The following is a 21,057-nucleotide window of genomic DNA, read 5'->3' on the forward strand; positions in this document are numbered from 1 at the left end:
CAAACATAACGACGGTCATTATGGCTAAACAGTTCTATTTTTGTTTAATCAGACCAGAGGACATTTCTCCAAAAAGTACAATCTTTGTCCCCATGTGCAGTTGCAAATCGTATTCTGGCTTTTTTATGGCGGTTTTGGAGCAGTGGCTTCTTCCTTGCTGAGCGGCCTTTCAGGTTATGTCGATATAGGACTTGTTTTACTGTGGATATAGATACTTTTGTACCTGTTTCCTCAAACATCTTCACAAGGTCCTTTGCTGTTGTTCTGGGATTGATTTGCACTTTTCGCACAAAGGACGTTCATCTCTAGGAGACAGAACGTGTCTCCTTCCTGAGTGGTATGCATGGTCTCATGGTGTTTATACTTGCGTATTATTGTTTGTACAGCTGCACATGGTACCTTCAGGCGTTTGGAAATTGCTCCCAAGGATGAACCAGACTTGTGGAGGTCTACAATTATTTTTCTGAGGTCTTGGCTGATTTCTTTTGATTTTCCCATGATGGCAAGCAAAGAGGCCCGGAGTTTGAAGGTAGGCCTTGAAATACATCCACAAGTACACCTCCAAATTACTCAAATGATGTCAATCAGCCTATTTTCTGGAATTTTCCAAGCTGTTTAAAGGCACAGTCAACTTAGTGTATGTAAACTTCACTGGAATTGTGATACAGTGAATAAGTGAAATAATCTGTCTGTAAACAATTGTTGGAAAAATTACTTGTGTCATGCACAAAGTAGATGTCCTAACTGACTTGCCAAAACTATAGTTTGTTAACAATACATTTGTGGAGTGGTTGAAAAGCGAGTTTTAATGACTCCAACCTAAGTGTATGTAAACTTCCGACTTCAAGTGTACATCATTGACGATCAAAGGAAATCGGATGCACCTGAGCTCACTTTGGAGAGTCATAGCAAAGGGGTGTAAATAATTATTTAAATCAGATATCTCGGTATTTCATTTTTTATACATTTTATAACATTTCTAAAAACATGTTTTCACTTTGTCATTATGGGGGTATTGTGTGTAAATGGGTAAGAGAAAAATGTAATCAATTTTGAATTCAGACTTTAACACAACAAAATGTGGAATAATTCAAGGGGTTTGAATAATTTCTGAATACTTTCACTGTATATGACTCTTTTACATACCTGTAAGCCCAGCTTGTCACCCAAGCCTGACCCAGTCCCGTATTGTCCTGCCCTGCTCAGATCCACATACACAATTTTCAACCAGGAAAGCATCACTGCCCCACACTGACAGCTATTAGCATAGCCAACCTCTGAACCCTAACTGACCCAACAGCACATCAGTCAGGACAGAACATCCATCTTGGGCCAAGTTTGGTCCAGTCCAGCCAGACTACTCTATCTCAGAACCAGACTCCAAGGGCAGAGTGGTGAGGCAGGAACACCTGGAGCTTGTTACGTTTCACTGAGCATGTGTCTAAAATGGCACCCTATTCCCTGTATACACTGCACTACTTTTGACCAAAGCCCTATGCGGGTCCTTCTCAAAAGTAGTACACTATATAGGGATCAAGGTGACACCTTCAGGAAAACCCAGGCAGGAAAGCCTCCAACTAAAACATGATAAACATAAAAAAAAGAGAAAAAAGGCAAAAACAGGAAGAAAAGTAATTTATATAATGCAGACAGAGGCTGGTGGTGAGGCAGACAGAGTAGAAAAACAAATGACATAAAACTCCCTCTTCAACTAACCCATCTACAAAACAACCTCTTGTGCTCTGAATTCAGTTCCATTAGCTTTTATAGAGGTTGATATAACATTCAAAACAGTCCCATTGTGACCTCTGTCATATTGGTTTTACAAACCAATTTAACAACATATATAATACAGAGCTTATTGAAAGGTTGGGCGCAAAACCCTAATATGAAAGAGGTATTCAGCCCATTTTAAAAAAGGGATACATTATGTAATCCAGGTTGTCGAAAGGCTGTGTACATATTTCTGTACTTTGTCATTCCGTTGCAGCCGCGGTACAAGTCCAGACGTAATTTCTCTCTCTGGGATGGAACATAGCCTAAAGTGACCTTTCTGTAGGAAGCAAACCCTTTGCCAATTGACAGGCAGTTTATCGGTCTTGCTCTTCATCACCGGTCACTCCCACCTCCCTGCACTGGGTCATATTTGTTAGAAAACACATTGAAACATGTAGGGAATACCTGAATTTGTCAAAAATAAAACAATTCATTTTTGTTTTCCGTTGCAAGAAGTTTTAAAACATTTTCTGTTGCATGCCCTAATCAATGCAACCCTGGCGTAAGTGCCAGGGGAAAACCCTTCCAAAAGGAGACTGCTACTGAAAAAAACCCCATCTAAAACACTTCATAAAGGTTACAAGCCAAGGAGACTGATTAAAATTCAGACCATTTTACACACGATCTTATCCAGAGTGACTTACAGTAGTGAGTGCATACATTCATACTTTCGAACGCACAACCCTGGCATTGCAAACACCAGGCTCTACCAACTCGTCCCGGAGTCGCCTCCACTCCTCCCCTTCCCAGTCTTACTCTCCCTCCCAGTCCCCACTATCGTAAAGGACAGTTACATAACCGATTCCTGAAATGCCTTATGATGATTCACACCCATACAGCACAGAGCACAGCTTACAGTACATTCAAAGGTGGGGTGGGGGAATTCACTGGCTGGGGGGGGGAATTGAGAGAGAGAGAATGTTCTTCAGAGGCAGAGAGAAGTATCAGAACGCACTTCTAGGAAGTGTGTGTGTGTGCTGGGGTAAATGAAACAGTCACAAATAGCTATGTATGGGAGGAAAGGGTAATTCATTGGCTTGTCCTCCTGGTTTTGGTTCCAGAAATAACTCCCTTACCAGGGAAAAAAACAGCTGGGACTAAACCTATTAATAGCTAGGTCAGCTTTGATGATCAAAATCCTAAAGTACACCCCAACACCAAGAGAAAACCAGGGGGTGATTTAGGACGGTAGTTTAGTGTAGGTTATGTTCAGCCTATACCATGTAAACCAGGGATGAGCAACTGACAGCTGTTTTTGTAGCCTCCCACAAATTAAATTTGTAAAATGTTTTAAATATATTTTTAAAATATGTTTTGGAACTCAATCGGGGTCTCAAGAATAGTAGAATGCGCAAGGTGCAAATCTGAAATTTGGTTGTGAAAAAAATGGTCAGTCACTCAATTAGCCCGTGTCAGCTAACATTTTTTAGATTGGTTAATTAGTCTAGCCAGCTATCTAAACTTGTAGTAATCATGGTTGAATTACTGACCAGGGGAACCTCATTGATTTTGCAAGTCACTCTCACTCAGATTTGGCAAAATGCCAAGTGCAGGAAATTTGCTTTAAAACTACAAATTGAGTGAATTTCCCTTAGGGCCCCCAAAAGGCTAGGGACAGCTCTGACTGCATGTGTGGTTATGGATGTGGGTATGCAGACCCGCGAGCCACTGTGACCACTCATGAGGAATTCAGATTTTTTGTGGCCCCCACCCTAATCAAAGTTGTAGACCAAAGCCTCATCAGGCCAAGTTAAGGTAGCCAGCATCCAAACAGCATCAATCGACACTCAGTGGCTAGTTTATTAGGTACACCTCCCTGATCATGAAAATGGATTGCTCCTACAGACAGTGAGTCATGTGGAAAACAAAAACAGACAAATAATGGCGCAGTACAACAGTGGTGTGCAGAACGGAATCTCAGAAGGCACAACTTATCAATCCTTGTGTTGGGCTTTCAACCTCATCACGCAACATACGTCATCAGAGTGCGCAAAAGAACATTGTACTGTCTACACTCAGTTGGTTGTTTATATTAAATATTTGTAATTAAATAGAATTTACTCAGAACTAAAAGTTTTGTTGCTAAGGATTCCACGACGTGGTTAGCCTTCATGGCTGGGACTGCAAGTTTGTGTTCCATTTTTTGTGTGGATTCCGCGAGTTCTAGCTGGCTGTACTATAGACACCTGTCGTCGTGGGAAAGACTAATTGTTATCTTTTCGTAAAACAACTGGTTGCAGTAAAGAGCCAACCTGGATACTAAGGAGATCCTGAGGGAAATCGATGAGTACAAACAGCTTTACGCTATGGAGGAACAACATATTCAATCATGGAATAACTTTAACCCGATAAAAAAAATAAAAACAGATTAATCTACAGACACGGACGATTTACTTACCGTTGAAATAGAGGCTAGTGCTCCGGCTGGAATCCATGCAACACTGGAAAAGTTGTGTGAGGAGGTAGGAGGGCTGAGGGGGAGTTTGGAGTTTAGCCAGAGTGAAATTATCACGCTTAAAGGAGAGAACAAGGTACTCACAGCCAAGGTAAAAATCCACAATTCCAACATGGATTGTCTACCCAGGGAAAACAGGGTGATGAAGGAGGACATACAATGTTGTAGAATGCGTGAAAATCATTTTTTTTCGGGGATTCCTGAGGACGCATCCAATAATCCAGAGGGTGCAATCAGAGAATTCATGGAGTTGGAGCGACAAGACCAAGTGTCCCTGACCAATCTTCGCAAGATTTTAACACTACCAACAAAAGGAGCTGATCAAAAGCAGGGGAAGGGAGCTTAAAAAGGGACCAAATTCAGTCTCAATGACCAATTTCCAAGGGAGATAAACGTAGTAAGAGACTGTATCAAGTACAAAGGCAATAGAGGGAGAAGGTTAAGCGTGCCTTTCTCATTGTGGACAAACTCTTTATAGATGGACAGCTATTCCGAGACGGCTCCATAACACCATAGCTGTACTAAATTCTATAGGGACTTTAGGTTACGGAAAAAAAGAAAGTATGGGAACTGTAAAAATATCTGAACACTATGAAGTGGATATGAACACACGTACTCAATTACATGCTCGCTTACACATACGAATTTATACATACACACACGATCTCGCCCTCTTCTCTCACTCTCTCTCTATTGTCGAGAACTGTTTTATAATTTAATGTGTTTATTATTTGTCTATCTTTTTTTATGTATTTGTCTACAAGTTTATATATGTTTACAACAAGCAAGGGGAAGATATCAGAATAGGTGCATTGGGGAATAATAACGTATTGTCGTGTCTTTGGGTCACCATTAAACTGAAGACATGTTTATCAATTAACTCCCTGCAATTATTATCACGCGATTAAACTGATTAATCGTTTAATTGTAATTAACTAGGAGATCGGGGCACCAAGGAAAATATTCAGATTACAAAGTTATAATTTTCCTAATATAACTTTCCTATATTATAACATTATATATTATATTCTATTATAGTATAGGCCGATTATCTTCTGGTTTAAATGGTGTATTTTACCTCGCGTCCAGTTTCATTCCAAACGTCGTATATTGTTGTATCTGCACGAACCCAGTCTTTACTAAGAGTCATCCATACATCAATTGTCTTAAAATAATTTATTTACTAAACTAAGTAATTCACAGAAAGTATACAAACAGTAATTATCATCACAAAGAATTGGTAGAGTAATGTGCCCTAGTGGGCTAAACAGGCATGGCTGGTCTGTTAGACAAAGGGTCATAAAAAGTTCAGCTGAGGAGGCACACAGAGTTCATTAATATTAACAATTGATATGCTAATCCTTTGCACATGAACGCTCACTCATTCGGGAACAATTGCAATCAATATATATTTACGCTCAGTGTGTCGTCGGGATCCTTGTTGGAGCGTCGTTCTGTTGGAGAGTTTTGTCCGCGTTCTCTCGCTCTCTCTCTCGGTTAGAATGGATCTTTCAAAGCGACATTCATTAATGTCATCATAGAATGGATGTTTCGTTGGTCTTCGCGTTCAATGATATAATTTCTAGCTGCAGACTATTAATTAATATCAAAGACTTGTTCTTATTCTATCAATATCGATAGTCTAAAAGTTAACCTGTTAGGGCTAGGGGGCAGTATTGACACGGCTGGATAAAAAACGTACCCGATTTAAGCTGGTTACTACTCCTGCCCAGTAACTAGAATATGCATATAATTATTGGCTTTGGATAGAAAACACTCCAAAGTTTCTAAAACTGTTTGAATGGTGTCTGTGAGTATAACAGAACTCAAATGGCAGGTCAAAACCTGAGAAGATTCTGTACAGGAAGTACCCTGTCTGACCATTTCTTGAACTTCTTTGCCATCTCTATCAATTACAAAGGATCTCTGCTATAACGTGACACTTTCTACAGCTCACATGGTCTCTCAGAAGGCGGCAAAAAGCTGAATCGTGGCTTTGCAGGCTTTGGCTGAAACAAAGTAGCGCGTTTGGGTAGTGGCTGGTTACAGTACTGTGAGACTCAGGCTCGTGCCCGCGTCGACCGAAAGCTTTCTTTTCCTTTGTCTGTTTACCTAAAAGGAGATTCCCGGTCGGAATATTATCGCTTTTTTTACGAGAAAAATGGCATAAAAATGGATTTTAAACAGCGGTTGACATGCTTCGAAGTACGGTAATGGAATATTTAGATTTTTTTTGTCACGAATTGCGCCATGCGCACGACCCTTATTTACCCTTTCGGATAGTGTCTGGAACGCACGAACAAAACGCCGCTATTCGGATATAACGATGGATTATTTGGGACCAAACCAACATTTGTTATTCAAGTAGAAGTCCTGGGAGTGCATTCTGACGAAGACAACAAAGGTAAGAACATTTTTGTTATAGTAAATCTGATTTTGGTGAAGGCTAAACTTGCCGGGTGTCTAAATAGCTAGCCCGTGATGGCAGGGCTATGTACTTAGAATATTGCAAAATGTGCTTTCACCAAAAAGCTATTTTAAAATCGGACATATCGAGTGCATAGAGGAGTTCTGTATCTATAATTCTTAAAATAATTGTTATGCTTTTTGTGAACGTTTATCGTGAGTAATTTAGTAAATTGTTAGTAAATTCCCCGGAAGTTTGCGGGGGGTATGCTAGTTCTGAACGTCACATGCTAATGTAAAAAAGCTGTTTTTTGATATAAATATGAACTTGATTGAACAAAACATGCATGTATTGTATAACATAATGTCCTAGGGTTGTCATCTGATGAAGATCATCAAAGGTTAGTGCTGCATTTAGCTGTCTTCTGGGTTTTTGTGACATATGGTAGCTTGAAAAATGGGTGTCTGATTATTTCTGGCTGGGTACTCTGCTGACGTAATCTAATGTTTTGCTTTCGTTGTAAAGCCTTTTTGAAATCGGACAGTGTGGTTAGATTAACGAGAATCTTGTCTTTAAATAGCTGTAAAATAGTCATATGTTTGAGAAATTGAAGTAATAGGATTTTTAAGGTATTTGAAAATCGCGTCACTGGCTGTTACGTAGGTGGGACGAATTTGTCCCGCCTAGCCCAGAGAGGTTAACTACGTGGTATAGTTCACTTTCAGTAGATGGATTGGATGGTCAAACCTATTGGCCGACTCGCAATGGAGTGGAGGCCTGGTCTGCAGAAAGTAAATCAGGGTGGGGTTTTATAGTGAACATAGAACAGGCTTGTCACATGACGCCTGGTCCTGTCTGTGTCCCTAGGGGCGTGCCGATGACTGATTTAATCTTTGACATAAATACATTCTATCACATTAACATCAGTACACAGCATCTCAATGTATTACAAAATAGCTTTATCCTTATTAATACATTCTATACAACCATTTGGCTATTATATAAACAGTTTTATGGTAATATGGCTATATTGTCTCTTCTGAGTATCACAAAATTGTACCAAGCGGACCAGTTCGTAGCTGGATTCTTCACCAGTCTTCCATACCTTCTCCAGAACACAAATGTCGCTTGGCTCCCCAATTCTGTGAGTTGGAAGAATTTCCTGTGTCTCTCTATGGGCCATGTGGCAAGAGATTCTCCTCTGGAATTTTACCACCCCTTCACACAGGGCCTGGGTGGGGGAGGTAGGTTGGGGGATGGTGCAAGGGGGAGGGGGTCAACTGTCCTCCCTGTACTCAAAGAGGCCAACGTCATGACAGTATTGTATGGAATACATTTGTATGTAGTGAAGCCATCTCTAGAGTAACGTAAGGTCTCTTTCAAGATCATGTGAAACGTCAATTGCTATGGAAATGCTGGGATGTGTTTTTCAATGATGTTAAAGGTAATTATGACGCAACTATGACAGTGATACGATATGGATTACAATTATCACTATGAATATTAAGGCTATACGCACTACATGTTACACACAGACACTCAACCATGCAAATTGGCAGAGTTATTATTTATTTGGACAGCATACATTATAGTCTTACTCTTATTCAGACATCGTACACACTCTCACTAAATCACATTCAATATCATACACATCAACCTACTCAGATTTACTACACACAATATGTTGTCTCAATTTTCTAACATCTGTGGCATTGGCTCACAGGCAAACAGGCAAGGGAATAAAACAAATATTGCTAGAACCTATTTCTTGAATTCTAAATATCAGACATTTGAAAGCTCTAATTTTGACCGTCATAATACCTCTGATGGCAGTAAGTTTACAAACACTAATTATAGTCAGTTTAGACTGAGAATAGTATCTAGTTATGGTAAGGGGTGAAATAAGTATAGCCAGTTATAATTTTAACAGTTTAGCAGATTATAAAAAAGGAAGATCAGTCTTTACGTGGCTAAAAGAAAAGGAATATAACATATACTGTTTACAGGAAACTCACTCTACATCCTTAAAGGAACTCAAATGGTGTGATGATATTAATTAACAGAAATGTCGATCTGAATGTGCAAATAGTCAGGGATGAGTCGCAAGGAAGTTGGATATTTTTGAACATGAAAGTGGATGAAAAATAGATTTGGTTCATTAATCTATATGGTCCAAATAAGGATGATCCATACTTCTTTGAAAACATTTATTCCAATTTATTGAACTTACAGGCAACAAATGATCAAATCATTATGGTAGGAGACTATAACACAGTGCTAAGTACCTCAATGGACCATAAAGGTAATCACTCTACAAACTATCACCGTGCCCTTAAGGAAATCACAAATATTATGGACACATTAGAAATAGTGGATATTTGGAGAATAAAAAACCCTTACCTAGTGAGATATACACGGAGGAGACATAATCAAGCTAGTCATCTTGGCTACTTTCTTGTCTCATTCTCTCTTGCATCAAAAGATTAAAAAGGTTTTAATAGGAGACAGAATGCGATCGGATCATCAATTGGCATTCACATAACTCTTATAGATTTTCCACGTGGACGGGATATTGGAAATTTAATCAAAGTTTACTGGAGGACAACTTATTTTTAACTAAGACAAAATAATTTATAACAGAATTTTTCCAGTATAATAAAGGTTCAGCAAATCCCCTTATTGTTTGGGATACCTTTAAATGTACCTTCAAAGGTCATTCAATTCAATATTCATCAATAAAAAAAGAAGCAGTTTCTGGCTAAAGAGACACGACTAACAAGGGAAATCCATGAACTAATAGTACAAGTAGACAACAATAAAAACAATACTACAGAGATACAAAATAAGTTAGAGGAAGAAAAAAAAGAACTTGAGGAACTTATTCAAGAACAATCTAATGTAATCTATTACAAAAATAAAGCAAACTGGATGTATTATGGAGAAAAATGAACAAAATTCTTCCTGAATCTCCAATACAGGAAACACTAACAAAAATAATTAGCAGAAACTCGTTACTGAAGACAGAGTCATCTATGATTCTCCGAATGATATTTAAAAGAGGAAGCTAATTATTTTAGGCAGATGTTCTCTTTTCCGTCCCATCCTCTCCCACTGAATGAAGATTACGGTAAGGAATTCTTTCCAAATAACATAAAAAATTGAAAATTAACAAATGTACAGAAAAGATCAGTGCGAAGGCCAAATTACAGAGGAAGAACTTTGAGGCTATTAAATCCTTTCAGTCTGGAAAAACCACAGGGCTTGATGACATACCAGTACAGGTATATCAAGCCTTTTTTGATTTACTAAAAGCTCCATTGTTAGATTGTTTTAACTACTCCTATAGAAATGGTAGTCTGTCAGGTACTAAGCAGGAAGGTCTGATTTATCTTATTAAAAACAAGATCCAGGTGGCAAATATAAAGACCCAGTATATCTAAAAAACTGGAGGCCCCTTACACTTCAATGTTGTGATACAAAAATACTAGCGAAATGCATAGCACTCAGAATTAAAAAGGTTTTACCAGGTATTGTTCATCCTGATCAGACAGGTTTTTTACATGGACGACACATTGGAGATAATATACTACAACTACTAGAAATAAAAGAACATCATGAAACATCTAAGAAGCCAGGCCTGGTATTTATAGCGGATTTTGAAAAGCCATTTGATAAAGTAAGACTGGATTTTATTTATAAAATGCCTGGATTTTTTCAATTTCGGTGATTCTCTTATAAAATGGGTAATAATAATGTATAGCAACCCCAGGTGTAAAACAGTAAATGACGGCTACTTCTCAGAGAGTTTTGAACTGTCAAGAGGAGTTAAACTAGGATGTCCGCTGTCACCATATCTATTCGTTATGGCCATCGAAATGCTAGTTATTAAAATCAGATCCAATAACATTAGAGGATTAGAAATCCAAGGTTTAAAAACAAAAGGTGTCCATGTATGCCGATGACAAGTTTTATATTAAGTCTGCAAGCTAGATCCCTGCAATGTCTCATTAAAGGTCTAGATAGGTTTTAGTCCAGAGAAATGTTAATTATGATGTGTACAATATTACGTATTGGATCTTAAAAAAAAAAACTTAAACATTACCCTGCAGTTTACCTATAAAATGGGCTGATGGTGAAGTAGACATACTTGGTATTCATATCACAAAAGAATGAATTTCAATAGAAATAGATTCTGCAACCATGGAGAGGTAAATATGTCTATTTATGGAAAAATTGCCCTGATTAATTCCTTAATCATATCTCAGTTTACTCACGGCGCTGCCTACTCCTGATGATTCGTTTTTCAAATCATATGAGCAAAAAATATTTTGCTTTACCTGGGACGCTAAAATCAGACAAAATAAAGCGTGCCTATCTATATAATGAATATGAATTGGGCGGGTTGAGGTTATTAAATATAAAAGCACTAAACCTCTCTAAAAGCCTCACTTATTCAAAAGTTTTACTTGAACCCTAAATGGTTCTCCAGTAGATTACTAAGAAAAGCTCATTAATTGTTTAAATATTGCCTTTTTGTGTTTGTGCAGATTGCCATGTCTCATTTTCTCTTTTTCAAACAAGCATTACAGAGCTGGCTACAATTTCAATTTCATCTCCCTGAAAAGATAGAACAAATATTACCACAAATATTATGGCTGAACTCAAATGTGCTGGTTGATAAAATACCTGTATTTATGGGAAAGATGTTTGAAAAGGGTATTTTGTTCTTAAATGATATTGTAAATCGGAATGGTAGTTATGTCCTTCATGGAGTTATCAGAATTGTACGGGAATGTCTGCTCAATCCATGAGTACAACCAATTTATAACAGCATTACCCCCAAAAATGGAGGAGGCAGGTGGAGGTAGGGAACTGGTCTGTTTGCACAATATAAAGGATCAAAACTGGTGGAGGAATAAAAATAGCATAAATAGGAAAGTATACCAGTTTAATTTGAGGACCAGGATGTTGATAACTGTGCCATACAGATTGCAAAATAGTTGGGAAGAGATTTTTGATGTACCGATTCCATGGTAGATATATAAATGCTTGGAGGGTTCGGGTTCACGTTTTTTGGCCTGGTGGGAGATCTGTCAAGGTGCCCTTGAGCAGGGCATTGACCCTGGATGCTTCTATGTGTCGCTCTGAATAGGAGTCTGTTGGATGACTGGTATGATGAAGTTGTTGAGCGCCTTCACTGCAAGTATATTGTATGTTTCGGATATTCAATCGATCCTTGTCACGGATGGGGTATTGGAACAAACAACTACACCGGGTTCCACTCATATCAGCTAAAAACAAAAGAAGCGGCTCCACTTGGCACACGATCACCACCACTGGACAACTGAGGAGTGGAAAAACATTGCCTGGTGCAAAGGATCCCGGTTCCTGCTGCGTCATGCTGATGGCAGAGTCAGGGTTGGACATAAGCAGCATGAGTCCATGGACCCATCCTGCCTGGTGTCAACAGCACACGCTGGTCGCAGTGGTGTACTGGTATGGGGAATGTTTTCCTGGCACAAGGTAGGTCCCTTTATACAAACTGAGCAACGATTGACCGCCACAGCACATCTGAACATTGTTGCTGGCCAATCCGAATAGAGCATCTTTGGGATGAGATGGAACGGGCTGTTCGCAGTATGAATGTACCGCCGTCCAATCTGCAGTAACTGCCTGATGCCATCGCGTCAGCATGGACCAACATCCCAGTGTTACGTTTCCGACACCTTGTAGAATCAATGCCCCGAAGAATTCACAGTGTTCCGGAGGATAAGGAAGGTCCGACCCCGTACTAGATGTGTGTACCTAAAACTGGAAACTGAGTGTATATCATCAAGCGATCATGGATTTCTACTGTTATAGGTGCCTCTGACCAGGCGAGTTGAGAACATCAGCACCATTCCACTAGACAGTGGGGACACAATTATGTTACACAACCAAAAGAAGGTTCCATTCACCAAAGACTGGACTTCGGAATACAAAAACTCCTTCCGAATGGTAGGGAACACATTTTTTTTGTTTTTTTAAATAAACTCTCTCTCAGAGAGGGAGTGGACTAACTCTGTGGCAACGACACTTTACACATGGCAGTCGTCCAATCATAATAGCCAGGGAGATAAAGGAGAGTTGGCCTCCATGCAACACTGTAGCAATACTCACAACAAAGACTATTTTACATAAGCCTGGGAAACACACAAAGACCACCACAGCGATGACACATTGACTACCCATCAACTTCCTGTCCTAATTCATTCCAGAAGCATGGAGAGTGCAGTTCATGTTTTCACTTCCTGCTCTTTCACAATCATGACTCTGTGCTTCCTGAAGGAGCCTGACATTTACATAAGCAGCGCTTCTCTCTCCCCCCCCCCTCCCTCCCTGACTGCTTCTTCTGGGGTATCTCGGATGGGAGGGGTGTAGGGTAGAGGATGGGGGGGCGCCTTCAGAAAGCCACAGGGTTACACAACGTGATGTTACCCTGGTTGTTTATGTAACAATGCTTTACAGGCAGTGCTTAGCTAAAGACACCATTCCTACGGCAGAGAATCAGCATTTGTGTAGTGCTGATTATCAAAGACCGACAATTACCATCCCGGCCGGGACAGGCAGAGTGTCCTGATGAATACCAGGGGGCGCCATGACAACAAGAGGAAGAGGAACTGACTGGTAAACAACAATGGCTCAAGGTCATCATGGTCTCCCTGTGCCACTCAATGAATTATCTGGAAAGAGTTAATTCACTTCCTCTTCTCCAATGCACTTTCTAACCCAGGGTTTCTTAACCCAGTCGTTTCACATTGCCAACTTGCTCTATTCAACCACTAGCACACCTGATTCAACTCGTCAACTAATCATCAAGGCACTGAATGTTGGTGTTGGTATAGATCAAATATGTGAGGACTCAGTTGAGAAGCAACGTTCAAAGCTCTCAGAATCCATGTCATCTGAGTTGAGTGGACATGCAACCCTGGTGCCAAGTCTGATCCAGGTCCATGAATCGCATGAGTGTAATGTTTCAGAGGCCCCGTTTCCTGGCAGCCTGGCCTATGTGTGTGTATGTCATGTTCCTATTTCATACAGTGCTGCTGAAGCTCGCTCTAACCCACGGAGTTACACAACAGATCTGCAGGCAGGTGCGGGACTGCGCCAACTAAACCTAATCCAGTACACGCCCAGGCAGCCATACCAGAACATTTACCAGAACAAGGTGGGAAATCAAACCACATAATTAGAATGACTAATTCTACAAATCCCACAAACCACTGGGCCAGAATCAGAGAAAAAAACTCAGTGCTTATGATTGAGGGCCTTAGATCCACTAGGAGCCCAAAAGAAGACATACAAAAAAAAAAAAAGGGGGAGCGAGCCACTGACCCACTAAAAAGAGGACAAAAAATAAATTAAAAAAACCCACTAGTCTTCCCCTCTTCATCTACGTCAGTAAGGAGATCATAGATAACTCTCAAACCAGAGAAGCCCCTACGCTCAGCAACACGTGTTCACTTGGCGACTACAGGTCACGGAGCGGGGAAACTGCTGGAAGCTCCAATACAGGGCCACCTTTCACAGAGGTTCACCTCAGGACAAAATATTTACCAGTTAGGCCCTAGCAGGCATTGACCAGGAGTTGTAATAAGCTTGATTAACCCTTCACAAGTGGGCATACATTACACACAGAACATGTGAGCCAGAGGAGATTCTTTACAAAGACAATCAACACTTGCCAACTTCATTTTAAGGTTCCTGTGTAAAATCGATGTGCGAGAGGTCAATATGTGCCAAGCCGAAGAACTCTTAGTGCTGCAGCCATGAATAAAGGACAACTAAGGGGTCAATAGACTGTGTTGAAATCCCCCCCCCCCCCCCACGAGGGTGGCAAGTTAGCCCAATAAGATGACACATTTTGCCTCTATTTCCTACCCCCTGTTGACACACACACCAACAGCGCGATGAACATGGACTCAGGCAGAGGGACACTTATATAACGGCAGCCTCTGGCTGTTACACAAGCCCAAGAACCGCACAGCCCGTACACACACACCTAATCAAGTACACGCCCAATCACATAAACTACCCACAGAACAGACTTTAATTCCTACAATGTACATTCACAAACAAATCCATATCTTCTGTTCCCATCAACAATGTATGGCAGCCCTTCCCCTAAAACAGGCTATTCTAAGTCTTTGTGTGTGTTGTTTTACAGCTGTTGTGTTTTACAATGGCTTCCACAGGAAACCACCTTAGAGGCAGACAGCTGCTCATCAGTTTCCATGTAAACATCTCAGGCCCCCCCCCCAAAAAAATAAAACTTCAATATCTATCCTTCTGATCTAGAAATAGACAAAGCAAATCAGAAAAACAAAGCTATTCTGCAAAAAAAATATTCAGAAAAAATTGAAACAAACGAATTCTGGAATAAATACTGTAAAACAAAGGGCACGCCTTGCAGAGGAGAGGAGGACACACCTTGCATAACTAGCCTGACAGCCCTATTGAACAGGGACAGGAGGAGTGTTAGTGGAGCGTTGAGGGGGGTGGCAGCGTGGCTGTGCGATCCCCAGTGCTCGGAGGCTGATCTAGTGCTTTACTAGGCCAGTATCTCAGACTGCAGAGATTACCATGACCGGGGTCAGCAGAAGGAAGGAGGGTGCTTCTATAACACCTCACATTGTGTGACTAACACTCCACTCTGACCAGGGAGGGGGGCTCGTCTCTGAAAACACCACCATGCTAAGGGTTCACTTATCTGAGGCGGTTTCAGTTGCTCACACTATTATACAGTTCATCTTGGATGCAAGCATGTTAATGCAGAGGTGTTAAACAACATGTTTTGGCATTGTAGGGTAGACAAGTGCAGTGACACCTTAGATTCAGCAGATCACATGTTGGGGACATTGTCAGAGCGTTCTACAAAGTGTGATCGTGACAGAGTTGTTAACCAGGCAGCTGGTAGTCTAGCAGTTAAGAGCGTTGGGAAAGTAACCAAAAGGTTGCTGGTTCAAGTCCCCGAGCCTACTAGCTGAAAAAATCTGTCTACGTGCTCTTCAGCAAGGCACCTATCCAGAGCTACTTACAGGAGCAATTAGAGTTAAGAGGTCTGCTAAAACATGCTTTCCCAAAGTGGGTCCTGGTGCCCCCCTTGGGTCCACGTATGGTCTTTGCCCTAGCACTACTCAGCTGATTCAAATAATCCAAGCTTGATGATGCGGGCGCCAGGACCGAGTTCAGGAAACCCTGTGCTAAATGACTACAAGGTCATGTGGTCGACGTAGACAACTCCCCCATGCCCATTAGGGGTGGCCACACTGATCACAACATAACTGTCAACCCAATCAACTACCACAACTAGAGGAACGGACAAAAACAATAAGAAAGAAGAGGAGACGAACACAGGCTACCAGTAATCCCAATCTTAGAAGGTGAACACATCCCTAATGTGATGTGCTCTACACTATATAAATACGTTTGTTGTTGTAGTTGACCATATGTTGTTCCTCGTGCTGCACCCATTCAGACTGGCTAGTACCGTTTCATCAAACAATAAATCCTCCCACTGCCACCTGTTTAGGTTACCGTAGAAATGGTCAAAGAGCCCCCACATCAAATAAAACATCTGAGAGCTCCTAACAGAGAACAACATGAAAGAGAGAAAGAACAAATGAGAGAGAAACATTGAATGAAAGGATGGCTGGTGTCAAACTGATGCATAAGTAGGGAGCGTTATGCAACGCTGTTGCACACCGTTACAAAACGACTGCAATCCACAGACAGTAAGTACAATGTATAACACCCTGGTTCTGAACTACAATGTAAACCACCCTGGTTCTGAACTACAATGTAAACCACCCTGGTTCTGAACTACAATGTACACCACCCTGGTTCTGAACTACAATGTAAACCACCCTGGTTCTGAACTACAATGTAAACCACCCTGGTTCTGAACTACAATGTAAACCACCCTGGTTCTGAACTACAATGTATAACACCCTGGTTCTGAACTACAATGTAAACCACCCTGGTTCTGAACTACAATGTAAACCACCCTGGTTCTGAACTACAATGTAAACCACCCTGGTTCTGAACAACAATGTAAACCACCCTGGTTCTGAACTACAATGTATAACACCCTGGTTCTGAACTACAATGTAAACCACCCTGGTTCTGAACTACAATGTAAACCACCCTGGTTCTGAACTACAATGTAAACCACCCTGGTTCTGAACAACAATGTAAACCACCCTGGTTCTGAACTACAATGTAAACCACCCTGGTTCTGAACTACAATGTAAACCACCCTGGTTCTGAACTACAATGTAAACCACCCTGGTTCTGAACTACAATGTAAACCACCCTGGTTCTGAACTACAATGTACACCACCCTGGTTCTGAACTACAATGTAAACCACCCTGGTTCTGAACTACAATGTATAACACCCTGGTTCTGAACTACAATGTAAACCACCCTGGTTCTGAACTACAATGTAAACCACCCTGGTTCTGAACTACAATGTAAACCACCCTGGTTCTGAACTACAATGTATAACACCCTGGTTCTGAACTACAATGTATAACACCCTGGTTCTGAACTACAATGTAAACCACCCTGGTTCTGAACTACAATGTAACCACCCTGGTTCTGAACTACAATGTATAACACCCTGGTTCTGAACTACAATGTAAACCACCCTGGTTCTGAACTACAATGTAACCACCCTGGTTCTGAACTACAATGTATAACACCCTGGTTCTGAACTCCAATGTAAACCACCCTGGTTCTGAACTACAATGTAAACCACCCTGGTTCTGAACTACAATGTATAACACCCTGGTTCTGAACTACAATGTAAACCACCCTGGTTCTGAACTACAATGTAAACCACCCTGGTTCTGAACTACAATGTATAACACCCTGGTTCTTCATCATCATCATCCAGATTTCTCACTAACAACAAATTATTAATCCACACATCTTTCTCCGGTAATCATTGATTCAGCCCCAGTCATCACATCACCCCCACCTGCTGCTGTCCTAAGAGTCAGTGACACTCCCCTCCCACCAAGGAGGATCAGGGTGCCAGCAGGGTTCAGGGGGTCACCTACCTGCAAAGGTCTCCGACTCCTCCAGCAGCAGCATGCTTAGAATCTCCGTGAGGGGTGTGTGGAGTGTCCCAAAAGCTTGTAGAGGGTGTGCGGTGGTGATGCTGCCCCCGCTTGCTGCTTCTCTCTGTGTAGTCTCTCTCACTATCTCTGTTACCCGTCTCTGAGGCTGGGGGAACAGGTGGCCTGACTACCGCCGTCTGCTCCGAAACGCACTAACTCACTTCCTCTAGTGAAAAACGTCTTTCCCTAAAAGCTATAAGGCAGAACCTGGCTTCTTGTTCTACTTTTGGTCTTAGGCGTTACCGGTTTATCTGAGGAGTTTTTGTCCCCCTACTAACTGATTGACAGGATGAGCGAGTGGCAGTACGCTAGCTCATCCCTGTCCTAAGCGGCAACATGAGTCGAGTCAGGCTCTTGACAACCAGGAAACTCTACTAAAAACTCATTACATAACCTTTCATGCTGGAGCAGGGGGCCTCGTCAGGGGGGCTGTCTACGTACGCACACCGCTACCCTACGTTACGGAAGAGAGGGAGAGAAAGAGCAGAGATGCCGGCTGGGCAGAAGGAGCAGCATGTGTGCCGTGTAAAACGGGAGAGACTGCAGGCAGGGGCGCTCGAAAGACAGAATTATTTCAAGTGGCTGCATCTTGATCATGTAAGAAGTACGAACTTAATCATGTAGTTAGGTAGATGATGTGGCCAAATGATAAATGACATGTCACGTCTAAACATATGCACTCTTGAATGATGGAGAAGAGAAAAACTGAGAGAAAAATAAAAAATAGACCAAAACTTGACAATACAATAAAACCTCCCTCCACGGATATTCAGCTACTGCTAAAGCGAGATTCCCCCTTACTCAAGATTCCACTTCCTCCTAGCCAAGACACCCAAGACATCAGTAGAACTCAAACCCCCAAAACAGGTTTAGATACTTTTACCCATGACCTCTCTGTATAAGCAATGCTATCCTCCTACTCTAGAATGGGTCTCATCTCTGTCCTCTTGCCAAGCCAGAGTATCCATGTCAGCTCCACTCTGCCATACTGCCCCAGACTTCCAGAGTATTGAGAGCATGGTTCTGTAAGCAGAGCCACAAGGGACAATTATAAAACAATGAGGGGCTGAAAGCAGCCCAGCTCTGTCTGGACGTCACAAACACCCCTTCCACCGGGAGAGTCGCCCCACCAACTGACACCCATGTCGCCATGATGTCAGCAGGCCCCTCCTCCTCAGTGAGGCTGCCTAAGGTAATGGAGGTGAGAGTTCAATCGGAAAGAGGGAACAGATGGAATGAGGAAAAAGTAAGAGAGGACGGGGCACTCAAAACAACCTGGTGGAGCCAGGTCCCGGGACCTTTCCAAACACACACACACACACACACACACACACACACACACACACACACACCCCTCTTACCCGGATCACTTTACAAACACTCACGTGGGAGGCTGCACACACACTAAAACACATCTTACAATCCCCTCCCCCGGAAAGAGCTAGAAACAAGAGACGGTAGGAGGGAGGGGGGAGGAAGGAAGGAGGGTAAAGAAGAGGTAGAAGCAGCTCTATAAAGATTGCTAGCTTGACAATACAGGAGTCTCCTCTCATCCCAAAGAGTAGGCCATTTCCCCCACGCTCAACTTTGCCACATCTCCATAGACGTGCCTTTACTTCGCTCAAGTCTCTTAGCTCACATTTCTCTCTGTTTACATAAACAGTCTCAGCAAATGAAAGGGGGCATGAACTGGGTAATTGACACTGATAAACAACATTCAAATCCATGGCAGAATGTTCCTGTTGAGTGACAGAGCAAAAGGAAAGCAGGGGCAAAACAATATGCTGGATTTATTTACTGCTGTACAAACAGACTTCCCTGCTATTATCCCCAATCAACACAGACAGATACGCACAGAACACACACACACACAGACAGAACACACATACAAATAAACACACATACAAAAAAACACACACACACAGAACACACATACAAAAACACACACACACACACACAGAACACACACACAGAACACACATACACACGCACAGAACACACATACAAAAACACACACACACGCACAGAACACACACACAAAAACACACACACAGAACACACACAAAAACACACGCACAGAACACACACACAAAAACACACACACACGCACAGAACACACACACAAAAACACACACACACACACAACACACACACAAAAACACACACACACACGCACAGAACACACACACAAAAACACACACACACACGCACAGAACACACACACAAAAACACACACACACACAGAACACACATGCAAGAACACACACACAAAAACACACACACACACACACAGAACACACACACAAAAACACACACACACAGAACACACACACACACATACAAAAAAACACACACACACATGCAAAAAAACACACACACACGCACAGAACACACACACACACACACACACACACATACAAAAAAAACACACACACACACAGAACACACATACAAAAACACACACACACAGAACACACACACACACACACACAAAACACACACAGAACACACATACAAAAACACACACAGAGAACACACATAGAACACACACACACACACACAGAACACACATACAAAAACACACACACACACGCGCACAGAACACACATACAAAAACACACACACACACACACACACACACACACACATACAAAAAACACACACACACACACACACACAGAACACACATACAAAAACACACACACACACACAGAACACATACAAAAACACACACACACACACACACACACACAGAACACATACAAAAACACACACACACACGCGCACAGAACACACATACAAAAACACACACACACACACACACACATACAAAAAACACACACACACACACACACACACACACACAGAACACACATGCAAGAACACACACACAAAAACACACACACACACACACAGAACACACACACAAAAACACACACACACAGAACACACACACACACATACAAAAAAACACACACACACATGCAAAAAAACACACACACACGCACAGAACACACACACACACACACACACACACATACAAAAAAACACACACACACACAGAACACACATACAAAAACACACACACACAGAACACACACACACACACACACAAAACACACACAGAACACACATACAAAAACACACACAGAGAACACACATAGAACACACACACACACACACAGAACACACATACAAAAACACACACACACACGCGCACAGAACACACATACAAAAACACACACACACACACACA

At 41.6% G+C, this 21,057-nt stretch overlaps 1 protein-coding gene across 2 annotated transcripts in view; it reads right to left on the bottom strand.

Annotated features, from left to right (window-relative positions):
* The window catches only part of LOC106566793 (helicase ARIP4), a 112,452-nt gene that overhangs the window by 45,588 nt on the left and 45,807 nt on the right, over window positions 1-21,057 (bottom strand). The window contains exon 1 of one of the 2 annotated variants that reach the window (XM_014135187.2): window positions 17,742-19,072. The exons of the other annotated variant lie outside the window; for it this stretch is intronic. Coding sequence (XP_013990662.2) covers window positions 17,742-17,775 — 34 coding nt within the window. The 5' untranslated portion in view covers window positions 17,776-19,072. Of the gene's footprint in view, window positions 1-17,741; window positions 19,073-21,057 lie in introns of those variants that run through there. 2 annotated transcript variants of the gene reach the window in all.

This window comes from Salmo salar, chromosome ssa13 (assembly GCF_905237065.1).
Source record: "Salmo salar chromosome ssa13, Ssal_v3.1, whole genome shotgun sequence".
Taxonomy (NCBI): Eukaryota; Metazoa; Chordata; class Actinopteri; order Salmoniformes; family Salmonidae; genus Salmo; species Salmo salar.